Raw genomic sequence first — 22,616 nt, forward strand, 5'->3', positions numbered from 1 at the left:
CTTTATTGGCAAAAGGTCAAAGGTCTTTGAAATGACGTACCTGACGAGAATCCTCTTTGTCTTCTATTACCTCGGTTGTTCTGGAAGCAACCTCCTCTTTGTCTTTGGGGATAGAAGTTGGAATAGCCATAGGAATGAAAGGATCTATTCCCTCGAGCCAACTAGGGTCTGGAGGAAGGCATACCGCGGCTGGGGAACCGACCCCTTGTTCGCCCGGCCCTTCCAAAAACCCTATCTTTAAAAACTTTTCTGATTTCTTTTGTGATTTTTGTATGGAACTGAAGATTCCAACATATTTGGCCATCTCCTTAATGAAATAATCTCCAAAAAGTTGGCCTTGAGAGGAAGCTCCCCCTTCTTTATTGGTGAGTTCTATGAGCTAGGGGTCCAGTTTTAGAAGGAGGATCTTTCTTTTTTCATTTGATAGGGCCGTGTTTGCATTTCCAAGAAGGCAGACAGCTCTCTGTGTCCATTCTCCCAGTTCTTTGGGGTCGACTTTGCTATCGTTAAGGTAGGCTGACTCAGCCATCTCAAAAATTTTAGTAAGTGGCCCAATAATGTCAAGGAGTCTGCTCTGGCAGGACTTTAGACCTCTGTCTAGGCCCTTTCTAGGGTCTTTTCCACGCTTATTAATGAAAGATACCACTTTGGGGTCTAATTCAGGAGTCTTAGTAATCACATTAGGGAGAGATGGGCGTGGGCATTCGGATCGTAGGCGAGATCTAACCTCTTTAGGTATTACTCTCCTCAGCCAGAATGTAATGTGTTTGACAACATGTTGAGAGGGGGTCCATTCGGGTGAAAGGGGATGTTTTATCATTAGGGGTCGAACATATTATCCCCAAATGGGTCAATAATCTTACACCCAGAGGCCAAAGATGCCTCATTGGATGTCCCTTTTTTGTCAGTGGGTATGTCATTGTAATCAGAATGGAATTCGGAAGAGCAGGATAGATCAAGTTCTGGTTGATAATATTGATGCTCATCAGAATCACTGTCTATAGGGACAACCGGGCTGCCATGCCCATCCGCAATGTCAAATACACTGAGTCTATCACCGGCGTCATCCGGTATATCCTCAATGACCCCTTTTGATTTTTTAGATTTTTTATGAGGCTGGTCACCCGATGGCCTTTTCTTTTCAGACTTATCTTGCCAATTAGAGCAGCCAGGTTTGTTAATAGGTTGGTTAGCAAGGCTTCCTTTTTTTTGTTGATGGTGTCATCGAGCGACCCCATCAGTTTAACTAAAGCCCTATTTACAAGAGCTTCTAATTTATTTTCAACTAATGAGTATAAGGGGTTAAAACTCCCATTAAAGTGGTTTTGTTGAAAAAAATGGTCAGTAGGGGGCAGTTACATGCAAGAGATCCTGTCTTCGTGTTGAAAGAGTCGTTTGCGGTTGAAAGTAAGGGTTTAAAGGTGTGCTTTGTATTTTGTGAAGGGCCTTTCCTCTAATATTTTAAAACAAGGCTTGTTTCCTGTTATTGCGACTTGGAAAAAAAAATGAAGGAGAAGGTCCCGGTGCGGTCGCGTTGGAAATAGCGGCCGCACCGGGTGTGAAATGGGAATTGTGGTCCAATTATGGAGGTAAGGAGCCTTTTGTTATTATTTGTATTTTATTTGCGTGTGCGCCGGGAGAAGAGTCGGTCGTGTGAAAAGCGAAGTGGGGAATGCAGTGCGCACGGGGCCGCGGTAAGGAAAACAAGGCCCTGGCGCGTTTTTCAAAATTGTGTTTTAAAAGTGAGAGGCAGAGTAAACCTCTGGTGTTTTAAATTGGAGTCACTAACAGGGAGAAAGAAGGCTAGTTCAGAAAGACATAAGGAAGTACACAAGGTATAAAGAGGGACAGAATTAGCCTGATTGAAATTTTTGTTATTCTGGTGAAATGAGCTCTGCAAACATTTCTCTAAACAATTAGTTTAATGAGACGGTGATCCACGGAAGGGATGATCCAGGAAAGTGGGCCACTTTTTTTGAAGTGCCAGGGGCATACTGTGATCCCAATCCGACCCTGACCCCATGCCTCTTATCTACTTCCAGACACTCCCTGCCCATTTATCTTACTCTTATAAGGGGCCTGCTTCCTACCTTTATGGCAGGTTCCTCCTCATTTATTGATCTTTCTGCTTAGTTTGCTTTTTCCTCTCATGCATCTGTCTGATGCAGAAATAAGTGCTGGTCCCCGAAAAAAAGAAAGCCTGGGATCCCAAATACCTGCGTCCCTCCATTGTAAATCGTGTCCTAATTATTCAAAAAGGAGGAAGTTCTAGGGGTATTTGAAATTTGGCAAGTATGCATAATTTTCATGAAAATTTAGTGTATGAGGCAAAATACATTTACCCAGTATTTCAAGTAACTTCTGCACAAGGCTACACTACATGCATAAAAGTCATGCGTGTTAACAGCAAAGAACCGGCTCATGGAAGAAACACCTCGTTTGAAAGGAGATATTTATTTGCAAGATATTTTCTACTGCTACTAGACTTGTGCGGGCAAAATCATGGTAAATATTGGGGTGTGTAAAAATGCGAAAATGTGTTCACATTTTGTGGGTCAATACTCGAGAATTATGCATGCTTATGCATTTGGATGGTCTTTCTCGCACATTATGTGACAGAGACCATATCACAATGTCACATGGTTCCACTTTGTGGGGCTCACCAGATACCTGTCAAATGTCAATGTTTGCATTAAAACTCCACCTTGATTGATCCGTACCTTTTAGCGAGTATTTAAGGCTCTTAATCCTCAAAGCGCACCCTCCCTAGCCGTAGTCTTTTCGCGGGGGCTCTTTACCCCTTCCTCTCAGCACAAGAATTCACCATCGGCTAAAATGTCTGCACTAAGATTGATGACATTTTAGCTCAGCCCCTTCCCCTTCGTTTGTCACTGCCTTTTTGAGATATCCATTTCGACTACACGCGAAATGTGGAGGTGCGATAACCTGGCGTAAGGCTGGCTGCAGAAAAAATTAGTCCGGTGGGGGCGGCACCCTACCTCCCACAGCGACAGGGAGAGACTGCCAGGCCGGGAGCCTACAGCGCGCAGCTTGGATCTGGGCTGAGCCCGGCCGGGAGAGGAAGAGCCCATTAACCGGCACCACAGGGGTTAATTAGCAGCCAAGGCCACCCAAGAGAAGGCAAGGGAGGAGGGAAAAGGCAGGGGAAGAAAATAGTTACAGTGCATCACTGGAAGTAAAGGGGACAATAGCCGCAATAGGTCGACATGAGGAGGGACTAACAAGCCTAAACCAATTGGAAGGCAGCATTTAGGGCCTAAGCCAATGAAAAAGTAGGGCAGAGAGTGGGCGGAGCTTCCACGAAGCTTCCATACTATACTGAATATTGCATGCCTCTCAAAGCGAGCAGCACATGCACTGCAACGCTAGGATCGACCTAAAAATGTCCCTAGTGCAGATGTGTTTTTCAGGAAGTATTCCAGGACAACCCTGCTTCATCCTTCTCCAATTCCTAATAGGCAGGAACTGAGTGGCTTCTTCCTACAGAGGATATTACCATCATTCAACAAACCACTTTCTGAAACTTGTAAGTCAGAGGCATTACATTCTAAGTAACAAACCGACAGAGGTGGGCAGCTCTCTGACAGCTTAGTCAATACCGGCTCTACAAGGTCCCCTCCGTGCATTCTTGCATTTAACTGGTTCCAGTTGAAAGGTATCATTAACCTTTGACTTTTTGATTTTTAAATACAATCGCATTCGCTTCCCTGGCAGCAGTGCCTTATCAGAAACGCTAATAGAAAAGGTAGAATATTTCACACCCTGGCATATGTCTTTTGTCTCTGTGCTCGCATAGTTGCATAGTAAGTTGGCCAAAGACATTTGCACATGGAAGTTTGGGGCATATGTGCAAATGAATTTAATTCTGTTTGTTTAATTACATGGGATTATTCCTGCTGACGTGAGTGGAGTTGAGTGTCGCAAGGCGGGAAATGTATGCACTCCCCAGCCAAGAGTTTGTTGGGCTTCTCAAAGATTCTCATCATGGAAGAGTGTGGAGATATATTCTTGCCAAATGATAAATAGTTGAGATATATCAAGCTATACGCTTAGATTTAACTGCACATACACAGCCCCTGTGGAACTAAAATACTCTCCAAACAGCCTTATGCAGTGGATGTGAAGTAATGGGGTCAGTAATGTCATTCTGAATGCAGGTCCCATGGAAATTTGCAGCACTTTAGACTGGTGCAAAGCAATTCAGTCCTACATGATGGTATGTCCATGTGGTGAAGGTAACATGGAATGCAGAAGTGTTTCTGCGAGGTGTGTGCAATCACTTCTAGGACACTGCATTGGACTGTGTGTAGAGACGAGCGCCTGTGCAAGAAGTAACTGGGTCCATTACAAAACTTATGTGGGTGAAAGAGCACACATTGGTTTCCAATAACTGCAATCAGGACAACTTCACCCTGCAGTATGCAAATGCAGACTTCACCAGACCTTGGAAGCCATTTTGGTAATGGAGCTGGATGGCTGCTGGAAGTCTTTTTCGGCGTGCTGTTCCCACCAGTGTTTCCTGGTTTCACAGAACTCTGCAGTACATATATCTCAAAAGCTTCTGCCGCTTGTGCCTTTAGACCAGCACTCCCTGGTTTAACAGAGTTCCACACGGACCAGCTTGACAGAGGGCCATAGCAGCATGGCATAAGCTGTGGTATGCTGAGCCCCATGAAGCCAGGTTCAACCATCCTTACCTCATGCTGATCTGGATGTGCCAGTGGAAGCCTCGAAGGAACCATAATATTTATAAGAAAGGCACAAGAGAAACAGACCAGACATTAGAAAGCTCAATGAAATGTTTTTGAAGAACTGGGAGAACTGTTTCTGATTCATAGGAACCAAGAAAAACACCAGGATGATGAGAGAACGTCAACCGTGAAGGATAGCACAAAATTGGGAAGCATGTCAGTTTGACTTGTTCTAAGACAGTTGGGGTCACAGTCTTGAAAACCAGACAAAAGGCATAAAAGTGAGTGTGTAGGAGATGGAGGTCAAATAAGAGAAGATGGCAGAGCAGAGGATGACATTGGAGGGCCTGGTGGGGGGAGTTACAGGGGCAGAAGGAAAATAGTTCAACTGAAGCAACATTTTGCTCCCATGATATCATATGAAAGGGTAAAAGGTATGGGGGAGGAAAATGGGAATGTTTGAATGAATTACACATGCGTTGAGTGAAGACATAAATATTCATTTGGTTTCCAAAGACCTCAAATATTGCTTTAACATTTCATAAGGACACAAAAAATTGCAAAGGGGCAAAATGCTTTAAAAATCATTTTTAGATCACATACCAGAACCAACATGTTAGTAAGCAGTGTTGAAAGCAGCCTGGGAATCCAGTTGGTTTCTTCTCAGTGGTTCTGTAGAGTGAAGGTTGTAGCGCCCTTGCAACCTGTCTCATGGCTGGGACCTGTCTCAATGTGGTCCTCTTCTTCAGCGGCCTTCTTTTCATCTTTGATCCTAAAAACCCATTGAGGTGAACGTGCTCATGCTATGACTACAATGACTGATTACATTCATTAATCCACACTCAAGGAAGAAGGGATGTTCTCTCCTCCCAACCCGAATACATTACATTATTGGACGGTGACCTCCCCTAACATCGAGGTGTGAACAACACACCATGTAGTTGAGACTGAAAGCTGAAACTATGGTGGGCTTCCACCTAACCATGCTACCTTGAATTCCACCAAACACTTCCCTGCACATCTAAATTCTGTGTAATGGACAACATTTGCTGAGGTTGACACACCAATGGCTTCACTCACGGTCAGTTCTGAGAAGCTCACTCACCTTGTAATAACGGCCCTGGTGCTCACAGCCGCAGTCCGTCGCTGTGACACAGTCATCCCCGCTTCTGCGATACCCTTTGTTGCAGAAACAGCCCTCGGAGCAGGCGGAGGTGCAGTGAGCCCCCAGGATGGATGTCGCACATGAGGCTTGGCACTGGTTACCACAGAGATCATAGTGGCTGTGATCTGGGCAAGCAAGTGCTGCAAGACACAACAAAGGTAGGTGAGCTGACCCCATTGAGGGTACCGCAATATCTTCATTCATTTGTTGCCTGAGGGGTCAAGGCAATGAAAATAAGCAGAGAACAGCCATTACCACTAGAAGGAATTACAATGCATTTTTTTACATCGGAATTACTTTTACCACCTAAGTCTTTATAACTCATACATGCTTGTATTGGTGAGTATGTGGAAAGTAGTTTATAATGTTGTAAGGTTTATTAAAAAAGGGGGTTTGGAGGGTCTCCTCCTAAAAAGTAAACCTGAAATGGAAAAAAAGTAATTAAAAAAATTATATATATATCAAAAATCGTGATCAAGGGAGCTTGACTCCCGAAACGCGTTGATGAAACTGGAAATAAATAAAGCCTGAAACTAACGATACCCGTGTGAGAGTGCCGGATGATTTCTACTGGTAAATTGGAGCAGAAATCCTATTATATATATATATATATATATATATATATATATATATATATATATATATATATATTCTTGCAATTTCAAAAAGATACGCTGCACTCTTCTTGGATTCTGTAACTTGATGTATTGGACCTTTTTCTTCTCCACCAAAACGTTTCGGACAATAACAGTTCTTGATCACGTTAGTTAGACCAGTCCTTTGTCGGTTTCACCTATTTATACCTGGTAACCACAGTTGCCCATTATGAGGCATTGTGGGACCGGTAGTTTTGTTTAACATTTTGCATATTATTATGCTACCATTCCCTCTTTGAATTGAATTATATCAATGACACTCAGTCGCAATTTGAGCAAGCACTCGCTGAAACGAGAGGTAGGAAATCGTGCACTTAGGATTAGTGCTGATACTCATGTGAACCTCTATTCACATTCTCTGGCTCAAAATATGCTTTCAAACAACTCAGGCATTATTAAATTTGTCCCAGATGATACCAGTGAAAAACGCTGATGTCTCAAAGCAATTCAAAGAGGGAATGTTTTTAGTCACGTTTAAAAAACGCTAAGGAACCCATCAACAGAAAACCATGCATATGATTAATCCTCGTGGGAGGTGAAACGCGTCATGCTGCTTCTGTCTCCAATAAAAATCTGAAATAATGCTACATGCATGAAATAAAGCATGCTGGAGTGGCCTGTTTCATGTTACGAGAGTAGCATGTGTTTTGTGGATATATATATATATATATATATATATATATATATATATATATATATATATATATATATATATATATATATATATATATATATCCAAACAACTCCAGTTACTGCAAATAAATTCACACTGGTGTCGCGGCCTCTGTTGATAAACGCTTTTTATTTAATTTTGCAACGGGTGCCCAACGCGTTTCGCTGTTTCAGTCACAGCTTGTTCACGGGTAGAGTTTTACCGATACAATGTTACATTTAAAGTGACAGAGACTTGTTCCGCCTTCAATCAATAGAAACCGTGAAAAGACTCCAATGTAAATGCAATTTTAAACAATGAAGTTCCGTGAATTTTAAACTTAAATGTGATTATGATTTAAACATTACAATGTAAGAAATACCAGTGCAAATGATATTACTGAAAAATATTTTGCTCCAGTGGGCATAGCTTCATGATCTATTGTTAAGCCTGCTTAAAGAAACAATAAAAAAATCATTTGGTTGAAGTATTGCCCCAATGGGCGTCATGGTAAACAGACATAACTTGCATCCAATTTACAATTTGTGATACTATTTGCTATCGCCTTTAAACATTTCATGTACTTGAAAATAAAGTCCCTCTCAAGTGAGCATGAACATAATTTATTTATCGGATCTTCAAATCTGTCATGTAGTTCTTTCTGCAATGGAAACAACATATGATTTCTAATTTAGTGCAGAGGAACTCTCTCTTAGTGAATTAAAAACAATCAGTTAAAAAATCATCAAAGAGCAAATAGACGCAAAGGTTCAGACACAAAAAAATAATGATTAAATAATATCTTATCTCAGATGAATTGCCAATTCTTCGTCAAAGTTAACCCTGTGGGCATCATGGTGTTAAACCATATGATCATCTTGGACTCAAGTTTCCTCAGCTCAATAGTGCGATTCCCCCCTCTTTCCCTTTGGGGCACTGAATCTAACACGCAGAATTTGAGGAGATTTGGATTTTGGTTATGTACTTCATGGAAATGGCGAGAAACTGGGTACTGCCTATCATTATTGGAAATTGCTCTAAGATGCTCAAGAACTCGTAATTTTACTTTCTTGGAAGTGCTCCCTATATAATAGAGATCACAGGGGCATCTCAACGCGTACACTGCGAACTCAGTGTCACAGGAAAAATGTCTAGCAATTTTAAAAGCTGGCTTGTCTTTCCTCAGTTTTACAGTTTTACAGTTCTGACTGTACTTACATGCTTTGCACCTCATGCAGGTAAAAAAACCTTCGACAGGGTTCTTTCTTTTACTTTCCTTTATTGAGCTATTTGTAAGGCTATCTTTTAGTGACTTACAGCGTCTGAAAGTGACAGATGGGTATAATCCCACATACTCACTCAGGTCCTCATCTGTTCTCAGTACTTCCCAGAATTTATTTAAACTTTTTCGTACCTCCCAAGCCTGGTTGTGGTAAGTTGTTATAAACCTGAGTTTTTTATCTGTTTCCTTACTTTCTTTGGATTTATTCAAAAGCTCGTCCCTGTTGAGATTCTTTACCTTTTCAATTGACGCCAAAATGGTGTCTTCTTTGTACCCTCTGTCTCTAAATCTGTTGCACATTCTTTCCTCTTCTTTATTTAAGTCCTCAGAGGAGCTACAATTGAGTTTTGCGCGCAAAAGTTCTCCAAACGGGATACTAGCAACCAGATTTCTGGGGTGACAACTTTGTGAGAGTAACAGACTATTGCCGGCTGTCTATTTCCTGTGGAGACTGCTGTGTATTGTATTTTTCTCAATAAAAATTTCCAAATCCAAGAAAACAATTTTTTCTCTGCTGCTCTGGCTAGTGAACTGTAGATTATAGCTATTCACATTGAGTACTTGGAGGAATTCATCTGCTTTTGCTTGATCTCCCTTCCAAATACGAAAGATGTCATCTATGTACCTGGTCCAGAGGACAACATGGTCTTGGTACAGTGTGATGTTCCGGACTACCTGCTCCTCCCACCAGCCCAGGTAAAGACCTGCAAAGCTGGGGGCGAAGCAGGTCCCCATTGCCGTCCCCTGGGTTTTTATGTACAAAATTTTGTCAAAGATAAAAAAGTTATTTTTCAAACAAATAGAAATCATATCCAGTACCATCTGTGTGTGAACCAGATATGACAATGATCTTTGCTTTAAGAAGTGTCTGCAAGCCTCAACTCCAGCATTCTGTGGAATGCTTGTGTAAAGGCTACACACATCCATACTAAGGAGCAAACTTGCCGAAGGACAATATACTTACCTCATCACAACTGGGTAGAAGGCGGAAGCTGACACTACGAATCCCAGAAGGCATTGGGAAGTCATAAAGCAAGCTCATTGGAGAAGGCAAACACGTGTCAGCTTCCATGCATATGAAAGAGTGAGCCTATGAGGAAGGAGTAATCCGAAACGCGTCAGGCGAACACTCGAGGTTGATGTGCCGACACTGCCTGAAATAATAGATTGCGATCTCCTGTGTGTGCCGCCAAGTGCTAAGCATTCGTAATGGATATATTGACGCGCCCCCTTAAGGCGCAGGGTGGTAGCACCAACCCAGGACCAAAATGGGAGCCACGGCGAGCAATACATGCCACTGCTATATGTGGGGAGACTGAATTGGAGAAAGGCAGCAGAGGCTGATCACGGCGCTAATCTTGCCGAAGGACAATATACTTACCTCATCCCAACTGGGTGGAAGGCGGGAGCTGACACTACGAATCCCAGAAGGCATTGGGAGTCATAAAGCAAGCTCATTGGAGAAGGCAAACACGTGTCAGCTTCCATGCATATGAAAGAGTGAGCCTATGAAGAAGGAGTAATCCGAAACGCGTCAGGCGAATACTCGAGGTTGATATGCCGACACTGCCTGAAATAATAGATTGCGATCTCCTGTGTGCGCCGCCAAGTGCTCAGCATTCGTAATGGATATATATATATATATATAGTATATATTTCATTCACAAAATCGTATTAAGATTTATTGAGATATTTTTGTACAGTAGGTGGCAATGTTAGACTGTTACTAGATTTTTCTACAACAGTGAACAAGGTGAAAGTGTGCGTGGTAAAGGTATTTCAGATGTAAACGAATGTAAATGCTTGTGAGTGGTATGCGTTTTTAAAATGTACGTTGGATAAACATGTGTGGTAAAGGAACACATGTTAATGACCTGAGCTTGGGGAGGGTGATTCTCCATGACCTGGGCGGAGGAGCTGAACAAAATACTGCAACTCAAAAGCTATGGGGGTTCATGGCTAAAGACATGAAAACAGGAATGAGGAGGCATGGTTTTTAAAAGGATCCGTTGTTTTAAATCCACGAGAATGACATTGATTTAAGAGCAACCACAGGAGAAGAAGGCCAGGCACAAAACCACACTAATTGAAGTTAATTTTCTGCCAGCTTCATGGCAACTTTATACATGAATATATAACAAAGTGAGAGTGAGGATAGTGAAGGCTTGCTCCACTTCCCTATCAAATTCAGCAAACATGTGTGGTGTGCTTGCTATACCCAAAAAATGGAGGATGTTGACGGCTATCAAAAAATCCTGTATAATGTCTCTCTTGCTTCACTTATTCCAAATACATACAAAAATTGGTAACAAAGAAAATAACTTAAAAACAAACTTGCACGTACCACTTGTCAGAGTCTGCAAGTGTACACCAACTAGGAGTAGCACATGGTAATAAGGATATTCTAGTCCTGAAGAAAGCTATTTGACCCTGTGAGCATTTGGTAGGAATGGCTGAAACAGTAGACCTGAGATGTTGGAGATCATAATAATCTTTTCGCATATCTACCTCTATTTCTATTCTAACCTTAAGCTCCCATTATTATAATATTGCCTTTAAGTGTGAGAGCCTTTTAAGATAATTTTATATTCTTGATCTGTGTAAAACCAAACATAACCTGCTCCCCTGTAAATGCATTAGGCCTCTTGAGTGTGATGGAGCAGGGGAGAAACACAAATTGCCTTTAATTGTGGGAGATCTTAAGATAATTTTATATTATTGATCTGTGTGAAACCAAACATAACCTGCTCCCCTGTAGATGCATTAGGCCTCTGGAATGTGATGGAGCAGGGGAGAAACAATAATCTTGTGTACCCCTTGCAAAGTTAATCTCTCATAACCGTAATAGTACTAACAGAGTGAAGCATGTAAAGTAAATCAACAAACACTTAAGAATCAACACTACATGCGGAAAACTAATTGCTATTTGTACGAATAATGGAGAAGTGTGGCTCACTGGTTAGAGGAGGCAGACCTGGAAGCAGAGGTCAGCCCGGGACCAGGGTTCAATTCCCGGCTCGGCGGGGTCTTGAGTCCTAAAAAAATGTCCATCTGTCGTAATTTGACAATGATCGTGTTAGCATTAAGCTTTGCTACACGAATTTCCCCTTAACTTGACTATGGTGGTCGGAAGCCATTTTGAATGCACTGTATTTCATATGAATGCGTCGCCTCGTGGCCAGCATACCCTTTTGTCCTTTCTCTGTTCCACTGACCACTCGAATTTGCCCAGCAACATGCTATTTTTAGTACTGGTCAAGCTCGCACATGCGCAGATAAACCCTTTGTACTAGTGGACAGTCATCACTTAGGAATGTCCCTCCAAACTGACCAGTGATGTTGTAACTCCTCCCAGGAGTTGGCTGTGTTCCAAAAATGACCATATATGTACCTAAACTCTGTAAATGTGTTCCGCCTACACTTTTATTACTGTAAAACTGTATAAAAAGAGGTCTCGCACCGATGTTCGGTGTGGTACTTCTTGCATTACCGAAGGGTGCTGTAGGAATGTACCACCACCCCATGGGGTCTTAATAAACTTGTCTTTTGCATTTTCCAGTTTCCGTGCCAACATCTTTTTATGGTGTAGCGGGTTTTGCGGAATATGTAGGCCTGGAGAACCCAATACCACAAATTGGCGACCACGAAGGGACTCATCGGTGACTCGGATGCCCGAAGGAGAGGTCGTGACGAAGGATTGGAAACTCGCCATGGACGCGTACGCTACCACTGAGTGACCCGAGTCTTGGCACCCACAGTGTTTTTTTCCTTTCCTTCTGATCTGACCTTCCAGGTGGCGCCGGTCCTCGACTGAGATTCTGCTCTTTCGAGTTGTCGTACAGTGCCTGTTTGGCGGATTCGATTAAAGACCTTGGCAGTTGGAATCTGGATATCTGAGAATTTGGTAAGCTTGTGATTGGTAAGATAGTCTACGGACGCTTACTGTGGCTTTTTGAATATGTTTTGAGTTAGCTAACGTTTGGTTCTATGATTTGAATTATATGTGCAGTGCACTTCACATAGGCGGGCATGTAGAGATATTTCTCTAAAAATCGTTTTTGTTTGAACGGCACATTTGTGTGGAGTATATTAAGTGCCATTTTGTGATATCACGTTTCCGTGATATTTTTTTGACATGCCTGTTTTAAGCACACTCCGAGGAATGTGCTGTCTTGGAAAAGGTACCAATTATCGATTAAATGAATCTCAGCCGGCTCCCCCAGAGGGGACTCCTAATCGCGAAATGTATGTAAAATTCGGCCTTCCCCCTATTCTATACACTAAATTGTGGCATAAGTACACAAAAACTGATCCCGAATTGCAATGGCCACTACATGGGTCGTTTGATTTACGAAAGGTTCAGTATGTGGAGCAATGTTTGTTTCAGCGTAGGTCTAGACAAGATATGTTTGATTGTGCACGAATGTGGGAGAAAGCGGTGCGTGAACAAATGAAGCGTGAAATAGCCTTGGCGGACAAAGAGCAGCGGAAGGCTGCTCGGGATAAGGCTTTACAGCTGGAGGAGAAGGAGTTGCAGGAAAAGAAAGAGAGGGAGGCACGGGAACGTAATTTACAAACGAATGGTCAATTCCCTATTCGACGTCCTCTTTATCCTGTCCTTACTAATGAGGTTGATGATTTTTCATTATTAGATCGTTGCCCGCCCCCGTATGTTCCACCTACGGCCCCAGATGAGGATTCGGACGGCGATGGTCAAGGGGGAAGTCGCGTGAGGTTAAATGCCAGTGAGGCTGCGGAACTGCGTAGTTCTGCTTGTAAGCTTAACTTGAACAAGATAACTATGTCAGAGATTAATGACCAAATGAGTAGGTGGTCTGAACGAGAATGGTTGTATTTTTTGAATCAGTTTGGAGAGGAAGTTGTAGAATGGTTTAGGAAAAATTCGACTGATTTAGAGCCTAAGGATATATCGGTTCATTATGGAGAATATGCGTAAAGGTTTATTTGTTATTGCAGATGCGGATCGGTTTTTCCAGCGGTTGGTCCAGCTACGGGATGAGGCATCAAGATTACGGGAAGCACGAAAAGCATCAGATGTGCCTGCGCCGGGGTCGACGGAGATATCCAAAGAGTGTTCTATCTTTGGACCAGATAAGAGTTCTACGATTCATGTTATGCCTATGCGTGAAGCTGCACCTTTGTATGTTCCTCCTAAAGGGCAAGGTACAAGTGACGATAAATTGTCTGGGGATGCCAAGGGTTATTTCGTATATAATTGGGTTTATACGCCTTGGAATAGAGCAGATGTTATGGCACTGAAAAATGCTTTGCCTGATCCCCGTAAGAATCCGGCAGCTTTCTATGAAGGAGTGGAAGGGGCTATTTCTTCATGTGTTATGACGTTAGTTATATTGATCTTTTCTTCGGGATGATATTACCCCCTGATATGTGGAGAGCGATTCGTAAGTTCGATGATCAAGCGACCTTGGGAGCGGATTGGAAATCTTTAGGCCAAGCTGATTTAGATAGGGAGCCTGCATGAAAGCCGTGTCAATTAATCTTAGATCTTCCGACGGCTATCTTAAACAAATTAAAAACGCTTGTCCCCCCTAAAAAGATTGATTGGACTATGTTAGCTTCTTGCAAACAGAAACCAGATGAATCGGTTTCTGACTTCTTTTCGCGTTTTGAGGAAGCATTTCATGATTACAGTGGGCAATTATTAACAGATGATACGGGTAGGCATTTGTTTGTCGACAAGTATGTGGCTAATCTCCTGCAGGAGATTGTGAAGCGTTTAAAGACTAGTGAAAGTTCCTGGACCACGGCGACCCCTGCGTCCTTATTGACTATGGCTCAGTATTATGAGCGACAGGAATTAGAGGCCAAAGAAAGTACTGATAAGAAAGCGAAGGAATTGAAGACGAAGGTGATGTTGGCTCAGGTTCATGCTACACAGCCGAGAGGGAATGATAGAGGTAGGCGTGGAGCGTACGGTGCGTCTTCTGGTAGTACCGACATTGCTGAGGATCAGTGTGCATACTGTAAAGAGTTTGGACATTGGGCCTCAGATTGTCCGGTGCTCCGTGAACAACGTAATCAGCGTGGTCGAGGAGGTGGAAGGACACGGACTAGTTATTCAGGAGCGAGGGGCGGAGCAAATGATCGTGGCAGGTTTAAGGCGAGGAGTCGTGGTCAGGATGATCGTAATACTTTTGATCGGCGGAATCAGTATCAGATATCGGAGGGTGAGAATGTGGAGTTTCAGGACTATGTGCATGCATAGGATTGCGTAGGATGGGGTGTGGAATCGGTTGAAGTACCAGTAGATCAAAGAGGTCCATATGTATCAGCGGGCGTTTTGGGTTCTACTGATCAGTTCCTGGTGGATACAGGAGCTACTCGTAGTGCTCTGTCTAAAAACTTGGTTCCAAGGGCTCCCCTGTCTGGCAAAACGACTACATCCATAGGGTTCGATGGAACACCCTCTCTTAGCCCATTGTCACAACCCCTTACATTTTACATTGATAGTTTCTTTGGTCCATGCCCATTTTTATTGTCGCCGAATACTCCAGACAATATTATGGGAATAGATTTGCTTAAATACTTTCGAGCAACAATACGCTGCGCTCCTGAAGGAGTGCGGGTTATTTTGAATGACAATTACCCAGATGTAGAGAGATTGTGTACTATGCAAGAAATTGAAGCGTTGGCATCCCTCCCACAAACGTTATGGGCTACTTCGGATACGGATGTGGGACAGATGCTTATTCCTCCTATTCGAATAACTGTTAAGGAGGGAGTGTCTCTGCCGCGTGTGCCGCAATATAAAATCTCTAGGGAAGGTGAAATTGCCTTGACTAACATTGTACACGACTTGATTATTGCAGGAGTAGTGGAGGAAGTTCCCTATAATGTTTGTAACAGCCCGATTCTTCCGATCTTAAAGAAAGATACTGATGACAAAGTCTATCAATTTATTATTGATTTGAGAGAAATTAATAAGATTGTAGTGCCCCAGTACCCGGTGGTGTCTGATATTACCACTTTACTTACTCTGATTCCGCCTACTGCCACCACGTTTACCGTGATTGACCTCAAAAATGCCTTCTTTTCCATTCCCATCCATCCCTATAGCAGATATCTATTTGGCTTCACATTAAATAATAAATCATATAGATTTTGTCGTGTTCCTCAAGGTTATACAGAAAGTCGTAGCATTTATAGCCAGGCTTTAAAAAGACAGCTTGATTCTTTCGATTTGCAGTCTGGAGTGGCTCTCATCCAATATGTTGACGACATTCTACTTGCTGTAGACACGCATGCACAGTGTGAGGAGAGTACTCTTGCTTTGCTTTCCTTTCTTGCTCAGAATAATCATAAGGTATCTAGGAAGAAACTCCAATATTGTAGACCAAAGGTGAACTACCTCGGTCATCTTTTGTCTAAGGAGGGGCGTGCATTAACATCTGATCGAATTCAAGCGATTTTAGACACACCAGTCCCCTGCACCCAGAGAGATGTGCGTGCTTTTATAGGCCTAACGTCTTTTTGTAGACAGTGGATAATGGGATTTTCACACATTATAAAACCTTTGTTAGCGTTATTGTCAAAAACTACACCAATGCCCCTTGAATGGACAGATGAGTGCCAGAACGCGTTCGAACAATTGAGACAAGCTCTTTGTTCTGCACCAGTGTTAGGTACACCAGACTACATGAAGATTTTCACATTGTATGTACACAAGAAGGATGGGTGTGCATTGTCAGTCCTAGTGCAGACACATGGGGATAAACAGAGGCCCTGCGCGTATTTTTCGGCAATACTTGACCCTGTAGCACGAGGATTACCTGGGTGCTTTCGAGCAGTCACAGCAACAGCAGTGGCTATACGGCAGAGTGAGGGAATAGTTTTGTCACATAAAATGCTGGTGTTAGTTCCCCATGCGGTAGATGCTCTGTTAAATCAAACAAAGACCCAGTATCTCACGAGCGCACATTTAACAGGATATGAGCTCACACTGTTGGCGCCGCACATCACACTAAAGAGATGTGCTACCCTGAACCCTGCAACTTTATTGGCGTATCCAGTTGCTGAGGGCCAGGAGGAAGAACACCATGATTGTGTTTTCCTGACTGAAGAACAAACAAAGGGTCGCGTCGACTTACAGGATACGCCATTTCCAGATGTGGATGGGGAACTGTGGGTTGATGGATCGTGTTTAAGGCTGCCAGATGGTACAACTTCCGCAGCATATGCGATCACAACTCTTAAGACAGTGGTAGAAGCAGCACGAATACCACAGAAATCGGCCCAGGCAGCGGAACTGATAGCCTTAACAAGAGCATGTAAATTGAGTGCTGGCTTGTGTGTGAACATCTACACTGATAGCCGGTACGCCTTTGGAGTAGCGCATGATTTTGGCCTACTCTGGAGAGAGCGAGGGTTTTTGACTTCACATGGAATGCATATCATGCACGGAGAATTAGTGCGTGATCTCTTGAATGCGTTACTTTGTCCATAGAAAGTGGCGATAATTAAATGCAGTGCACATAAGAAAGTGACGGACAAAGTGGGACAAGGAAACGCTTTTGCAGATAGCATAGCGAGGGAAACTGCTATGTTACGAAATGCCTCGCCAATGTATGTAGTGAAATCACAGGCTGAGCGATGGCATGATGCTAGAGAGGAGATTCTAGATATTCAGAAATCAGCGTCTGAAGCAGAACTTGCAACCTGGGCAGCAGAGGGAGTGCTGGATGATGAGGGTTGTTGGAGAAGCAAAGATATGGAACGATGGAAATTGCCTGCAGCTTACTTGCAAGCGATGGTTCAAATGACACATGGATTGGCACATGTTGGAGCTCTTGCAATTACTCGATTGCTAACGCGGGTTTGGGAGCATCCTGAGATTGCCAATACGGCCAAGAGAGTAGTGCAGACCTGTTTGATATGTTTACAGCACAATCCTGCTAAGGGGACCCATACTCCGAAAGGAGGGTTTGTTCCACCTACTGCACCATTCGAGGTACTACAAATGGATTACATCCAGCTTGAGCGTTGCAATAACCTTAAGTATGTCTTAGTGGTGGTATGCGCCTTCAGTAAGTGGATTGAGGCCTTCCCTACGAAGGATAATACAGCCCTGACAACAGCTAAGGTTTTGCTCAAGGAGTACTTCCCACGCTATGGTGTTTGCAAATTTCTGTGGAGTGATAATGGTCCTCATTTTGTCGGGAAAATTGTGGAATATTTGATGAAGGGATTGGGATTTCAGCAGAAATTCCATGCTGTATTCCATCCGCAGTCAGCAGGTCTTGTGGAAAGGTATAATGCTACTCTGAAATTGAAGCTAGCAAAGATTGTGGCATCCACGTCTTTGAAATGGCCGGATGCTCTGCCTCTGGCATTGCTATCTATCAGATCAGTGCCCCATTCCCGAACTGGCCTCACACCCTATGAAGTGGTGTTTGGAAGGCCTATGAATATATGGGGAGTTCCTAAGCCTCGATTGTTACATGATGTGCCTTGTATAATGATGAACGATTATTTGGCACGATTAACAAATTATTTACTTTCCATTCATCAACAGGTTCGAGAAGCGCTCCCCGACAATTCCATTGGAGAGGCTCATAATCTTCGTCCTGGCGACCATGTAATGGTCCGGTCCTTTGAGAGAACCAGCAGCTTGGAGCCGAGGTGGCGTGGCCCAGAGCAGGTGCTACTTGCAACTCGAACGGCTGTGCTAGTTACCAACAGGAAGTGTTGGGTGCATTCCACTCACTGCCGCCGTGTCTCTCCGGATCTGGTGAGCCCAACTGTGCTGTCTGATTATCGAGACATCTTGGACGAGGAGAAGAGCCCAGCTGTCACGTCTACTGAATCGGAGGGAGCCTTCCCGGACCACACCGTTTTTGGAAAAGAAAGATATAATTTGCGACCAAGAAAAGCAGCTGTTTTGTGCGAGACTGGTTGAGTTACCGCTCCAGGTTTGTGAAACGGAAGCCGGGAATATCAAGGGGGGGGGGGGATCTGTTCTGCCAAGTGTAGCGACACCCGTCTTGAATCTCGGAGAAGAAACCAATGGCTACCTCGGAGCTCAGCACTCATATTTTTATTTTTTAGTTGCTTTTTGAAGACATTTTGAACATTGAACTATGGCATCTACTACAATGCGAAATAAGAGAATTCTTGGTGCAGTACTTTTTGTTATAACAATTGTGGCGATTGCCGTTATAGCTTGGGTGGTAGAGTTGCTGGTGCCGGCAAGAGAACATTTACTGCCAACTACCCCAATCCCGGCTGAACATTTTCATTTTACTCTGCCTTACCATGAAGAGCGACACAGACAGACTTATTTGAATAACAGCTTCATCCAGATTCTGCATCATACGCATAACATGACAAACACTTCGAACTGCTGGGTATGTGGGATGTTGCCTGGACATCAAAAGATAGGAGGCACTCCACTTATCCCACTACCGTTTTCTCATAATGGTTCTTGTAATGCTTGGTATACCCTTTTGTTCACTTTGCGATGGCCAACGAAAGGTGGACTACTTTTCCGACTAAATAAAGTTTGTTTTAATGATCGAGATGGGTATCCACAAGCTGAAGGAACTAAGTTTGAATGGGAAGAGTACCGTCCTGATAATGTATCCTCGCCACGAATTTATAGTAACCAAAGAAATGTAAATATGTCTAATCTGCACGTGATTACTGTTATTGATACGAAAGCTGACTTATGCGTTCGTAATAAAGGTACAATCCCAGTGGGAAGAAGTGAATGTAACACCACTCTCACCGTTGACACTCCAAATGGTATTACCTTTGTGGCCTCACGAAACACGTACTTCATTTGTGGATATAAAGGTTATCACCGTCTCCCTATAGGTTGGTTAGGAACGTGCTATATATCTTTTGTATTACCTCCTGTGTTCATTGCCCCACCTATGTATCATAACAACTTTGTGTTGTACCATGACTTTATATTGAATAGAGTGAAGAGAACATTAGCCCTCGAAGACATTGACCAAACCGACACTTCATTGCAACAGTATGTTGATTTTAATTTAGGCCTCTTTTCATTTGTTGGGGCTGCCTTAAATAGCCGAAAAATAAGACAATTGACACGTGTCGTAGAAGCTGTCGCTAATGAGACAGTTTTTGCTTTAGGAAATTTAACAGAGGAACTTCAAATTACCAGAATTGTAACGCTCCAGAATCGCATGGTTCTAGATGTAGTATTAGCTGACCGTGGAGGTGCATGTCGCATTATCGGAAGTAGTTGTTGTGTATACGTGCCAGATAATTCACCTTCTGTATATGATGCAATATCTAAGTTACACAAGATAGCTGCTGAGATACATCCTGATAATGGTACCTGGACATTTTCGGGGTGGTTTTGGACGTTACTTAGAACATGGGGTTGGAAGTTGCTGACAATCTTATGTGTAATAATTGGGATATTATTCTTCTTATGTCTCTGTATCCAATGTGGCCCTATGTTATGTTCCATGTGCCTTTCTACTTGTATTCCATCCAGACGAGCTATTGTCAAAAATGAACAAATGATTCATAGAGAAGTAGCGAAAATTATGTCCATTGATATTGAAGATGAATATCCTGACTATGTCCACTATGAGGTAGCTTCAGCTGAACGCTAAAAGGGTCGTCTGTCGTAATTTGACAATGATCGGGTTAGCATTAAGCTTTGCTACACAAATTTCCCCTTAACTTGACTATGGTGGTCGGAAGCCATTTTGAATGTACTGGCGGCCATTTCATATGAATGCGTCGCCTCGTGGCCAGCATACCCTTTTGTCCTTTCTCTGTTCCACTGACCACTCGAATTTGCCCAGCAACATGCTATTTTTAGTACTGGTCAAGCTCGCACATGCGCAGATAAACCCTTTGTACTAGTGGACAGTCATCACTTAGGAATGTCCCTCCAAACTGACCAGTGATGTTGTAACTCCTCCCATGAGTTGGCTGTGTTCCAAAAATGCCCATATATGTACCTAAACTCTGTAAATGTGTTCCGCCTACACTTTTATTACTGTAAAACTGTATAAAAAGAGGTCTCGCACCGATGTTCGGTGTGATACTTCTTGCATCACTGAAGGGTGCTGTAGGAATGTACCACCACCCCATGGGGTCTTAATAAACTTGTCTTTTGCATTTTCCAGTTTCCGTGCCAACATCTTTTTATGGTGTAGCGGGTTTTGCGGAATATGTAGGCCTGGAGAACCCAATACCACACATGGACTCGACAATTCTCGCTCCGGTGCCTACTCGATTCACGGGTTCACACTCCGCGACTCTGGGCAATAGCTTGCTTAATCTCCACAACGGCCCCTCGCGGCGGGATGCCTGGATTTCACCTTGCGGATACCCTGCCGGGGTTATCTCACAGGGGAATACCAGGACGGGTTCCCTAAGCAAGCGCTTAGAAACCGCTCGGTGATTTGCGCTATATAAATTCCTGTACATTTACACATTTACAATAATATACTAATGAAAAAAAACGAGTTATACTAACATAGAACTGTGATAATATATATTTAACTAAATAAGTGTGTGTATTTGTGCATGTGTTAAAAGTCCTTTCATGGCAAAAGAGAATGCAGATGGTGAGTAAAATGACGCTTATTTGTACGCTTTTGCTAGGTAACATTTAATGGGGAAAATTAGAATAGTGGGAGGTAAACAGTAGGGCTAAAATTCTAAATCTAATTTCTGTTATGTTTATTTTCGCATTAGTTACTATTGAGGCCTGCGTGGCCTAGTCTGAAAGATGGCTGGTTTACTGAGTCAATGGGAAAAGATGGCCCCGACGCATGCATTGTGCGCGAGAAATGTTAGTGGACGGCCTATGCTCGGAGTGAGAGATGTCAATGTCAGCTTGACCAATGAGCAGGAAATGTGCCAAAGGATGCCTGCATCTAAAAGCCTGGGAAAGAAAATTCAACAAATACAATGATGAAAAAATGATACAAGGAATGAATGACAAGCACAAATTTGAGACGATGTTGTGAGAAAGCATTGGAGAGTGACATGGCTCAATTTTAAACTGGTTTGAACAAGGAGTACACGAGGTAATCATTTCCACCCCTCTAATGGACCAATGAGAAATGACTGTGGACCCTAAGAGTTTCAATTTTGAGTTAGATAGTTAGAGAAAAAGGGTATAAAAGAGCTTGCGCAAAAGAGAGAAAAAGTTGGCTCCATGGATTTTATTTTGCACCACGACATGCTGTCGGTTTGAACAATTTTATGGTGCTAGAGACTTTGAAATATTTTTGGTCTTTAACTTTGGTGGAGTAGAAAAGATGATCGATTGCAGAGATTTTATGTCAGAAGGGAGGGATTGAAGAGAATAGAGAGACAGACAGCTTGGGAACCTGTTTAATGCGACCCAGTCATTCGCCTGTGACTGATGGACAATATGCTTTCTAAATGAAATTTTTTCTGTACTAAATAAATGCCTAAAGTTTTGCTTGTCTAGAGAATATGCTAAATTCATTTCCTAAAAGAAATAGATAAAATATTGAAAGTTTAAACTCGAGTTTTGTTTTTATTAATGTAATAAAGTCATGACAGAATTAAATGTTAACAGTTATAAGGAATTCTGTGATTTAGCTCGTCTTAATCGCCATCAACTGACTTCTTCTAATTCTTCGATCAACAGAATAGCGGAGTACCATGATGTATTGTTTTCCTCTTAAGAGGTTAGATGATAATATTGAAGTGTTTATAATGTATAAAATATAAATCTTAGGTACCCCGCTAGCCAGCAGCTCATCTTCTTTTCGCTTATTCAGGAGCGGTGCAGTGTGTGAATGTGTGACGTGGGGTGTTATGGACCCCACCGATGAGTAAAGAAAAAGTTGCTCCTGGGTTGAGGAGATGAGTTTCGAGGGTTGTTGGAGAGCTTAGCTGGATCAAATTTCCTGGTAGCAGAAGTCTGGTTACTACAGGTCAGTTTGGAGATTATTGATTTATGTTTAACACTATATGTTGAGTTTGTTTTACGTTATATATAGTCAGAATTTAAAGACTTCCTGGAAGTAGGAAGTTGGTTGCCCTGCATGTAGGCAGGGGGAAATGGGTGGCAAGTGAAGTTGCACAGTGCATTGTCTGATTTCAAAGTGGTAACATCGTCGTGTGTTATCTTTAGGGACATTTT

At 42.7% G+C, this 22,616-nt stretch overlaps 1 protein-coding gene across 1 annotated transcript in view; it reads right to left on the reverse strand.

The window, feature by feature from the left end:
• The window catches only part of LOC147701284 (alpha-tectorin-like), a 550,081-nt gene that overhangs the window by 274,931 nt on the left and 252,534 nt on the right, over positions 1–22,616 (reverse strand). Inside the window, exon 12 of the mRNA XM_086930016.1 lies at positions 5,818–6,017. Within this exon, the coding sequence (XP_086786142.1) occupies positions 5,818–6,017 (200 nt within the window). The remainder of the gene's footprint in view (positions 1–5,817; positions 6,018–22,616) is intronic.

The sequence above is a fragment of the Lissotriton vulgaris genome, chromosome 7 (assembly GCF_964263255.1).
Source record: "Lissotriton vulgaris chromosome 7, aLisVul1.2, whole genome shotgun sequence".
Classification (NCBI taxonomy): Eukaryota; Metazoa; Chordata; class Amphibia; order Caudata; family Salamandridae; genus Lissotriton; species Lissotriton vulgaris.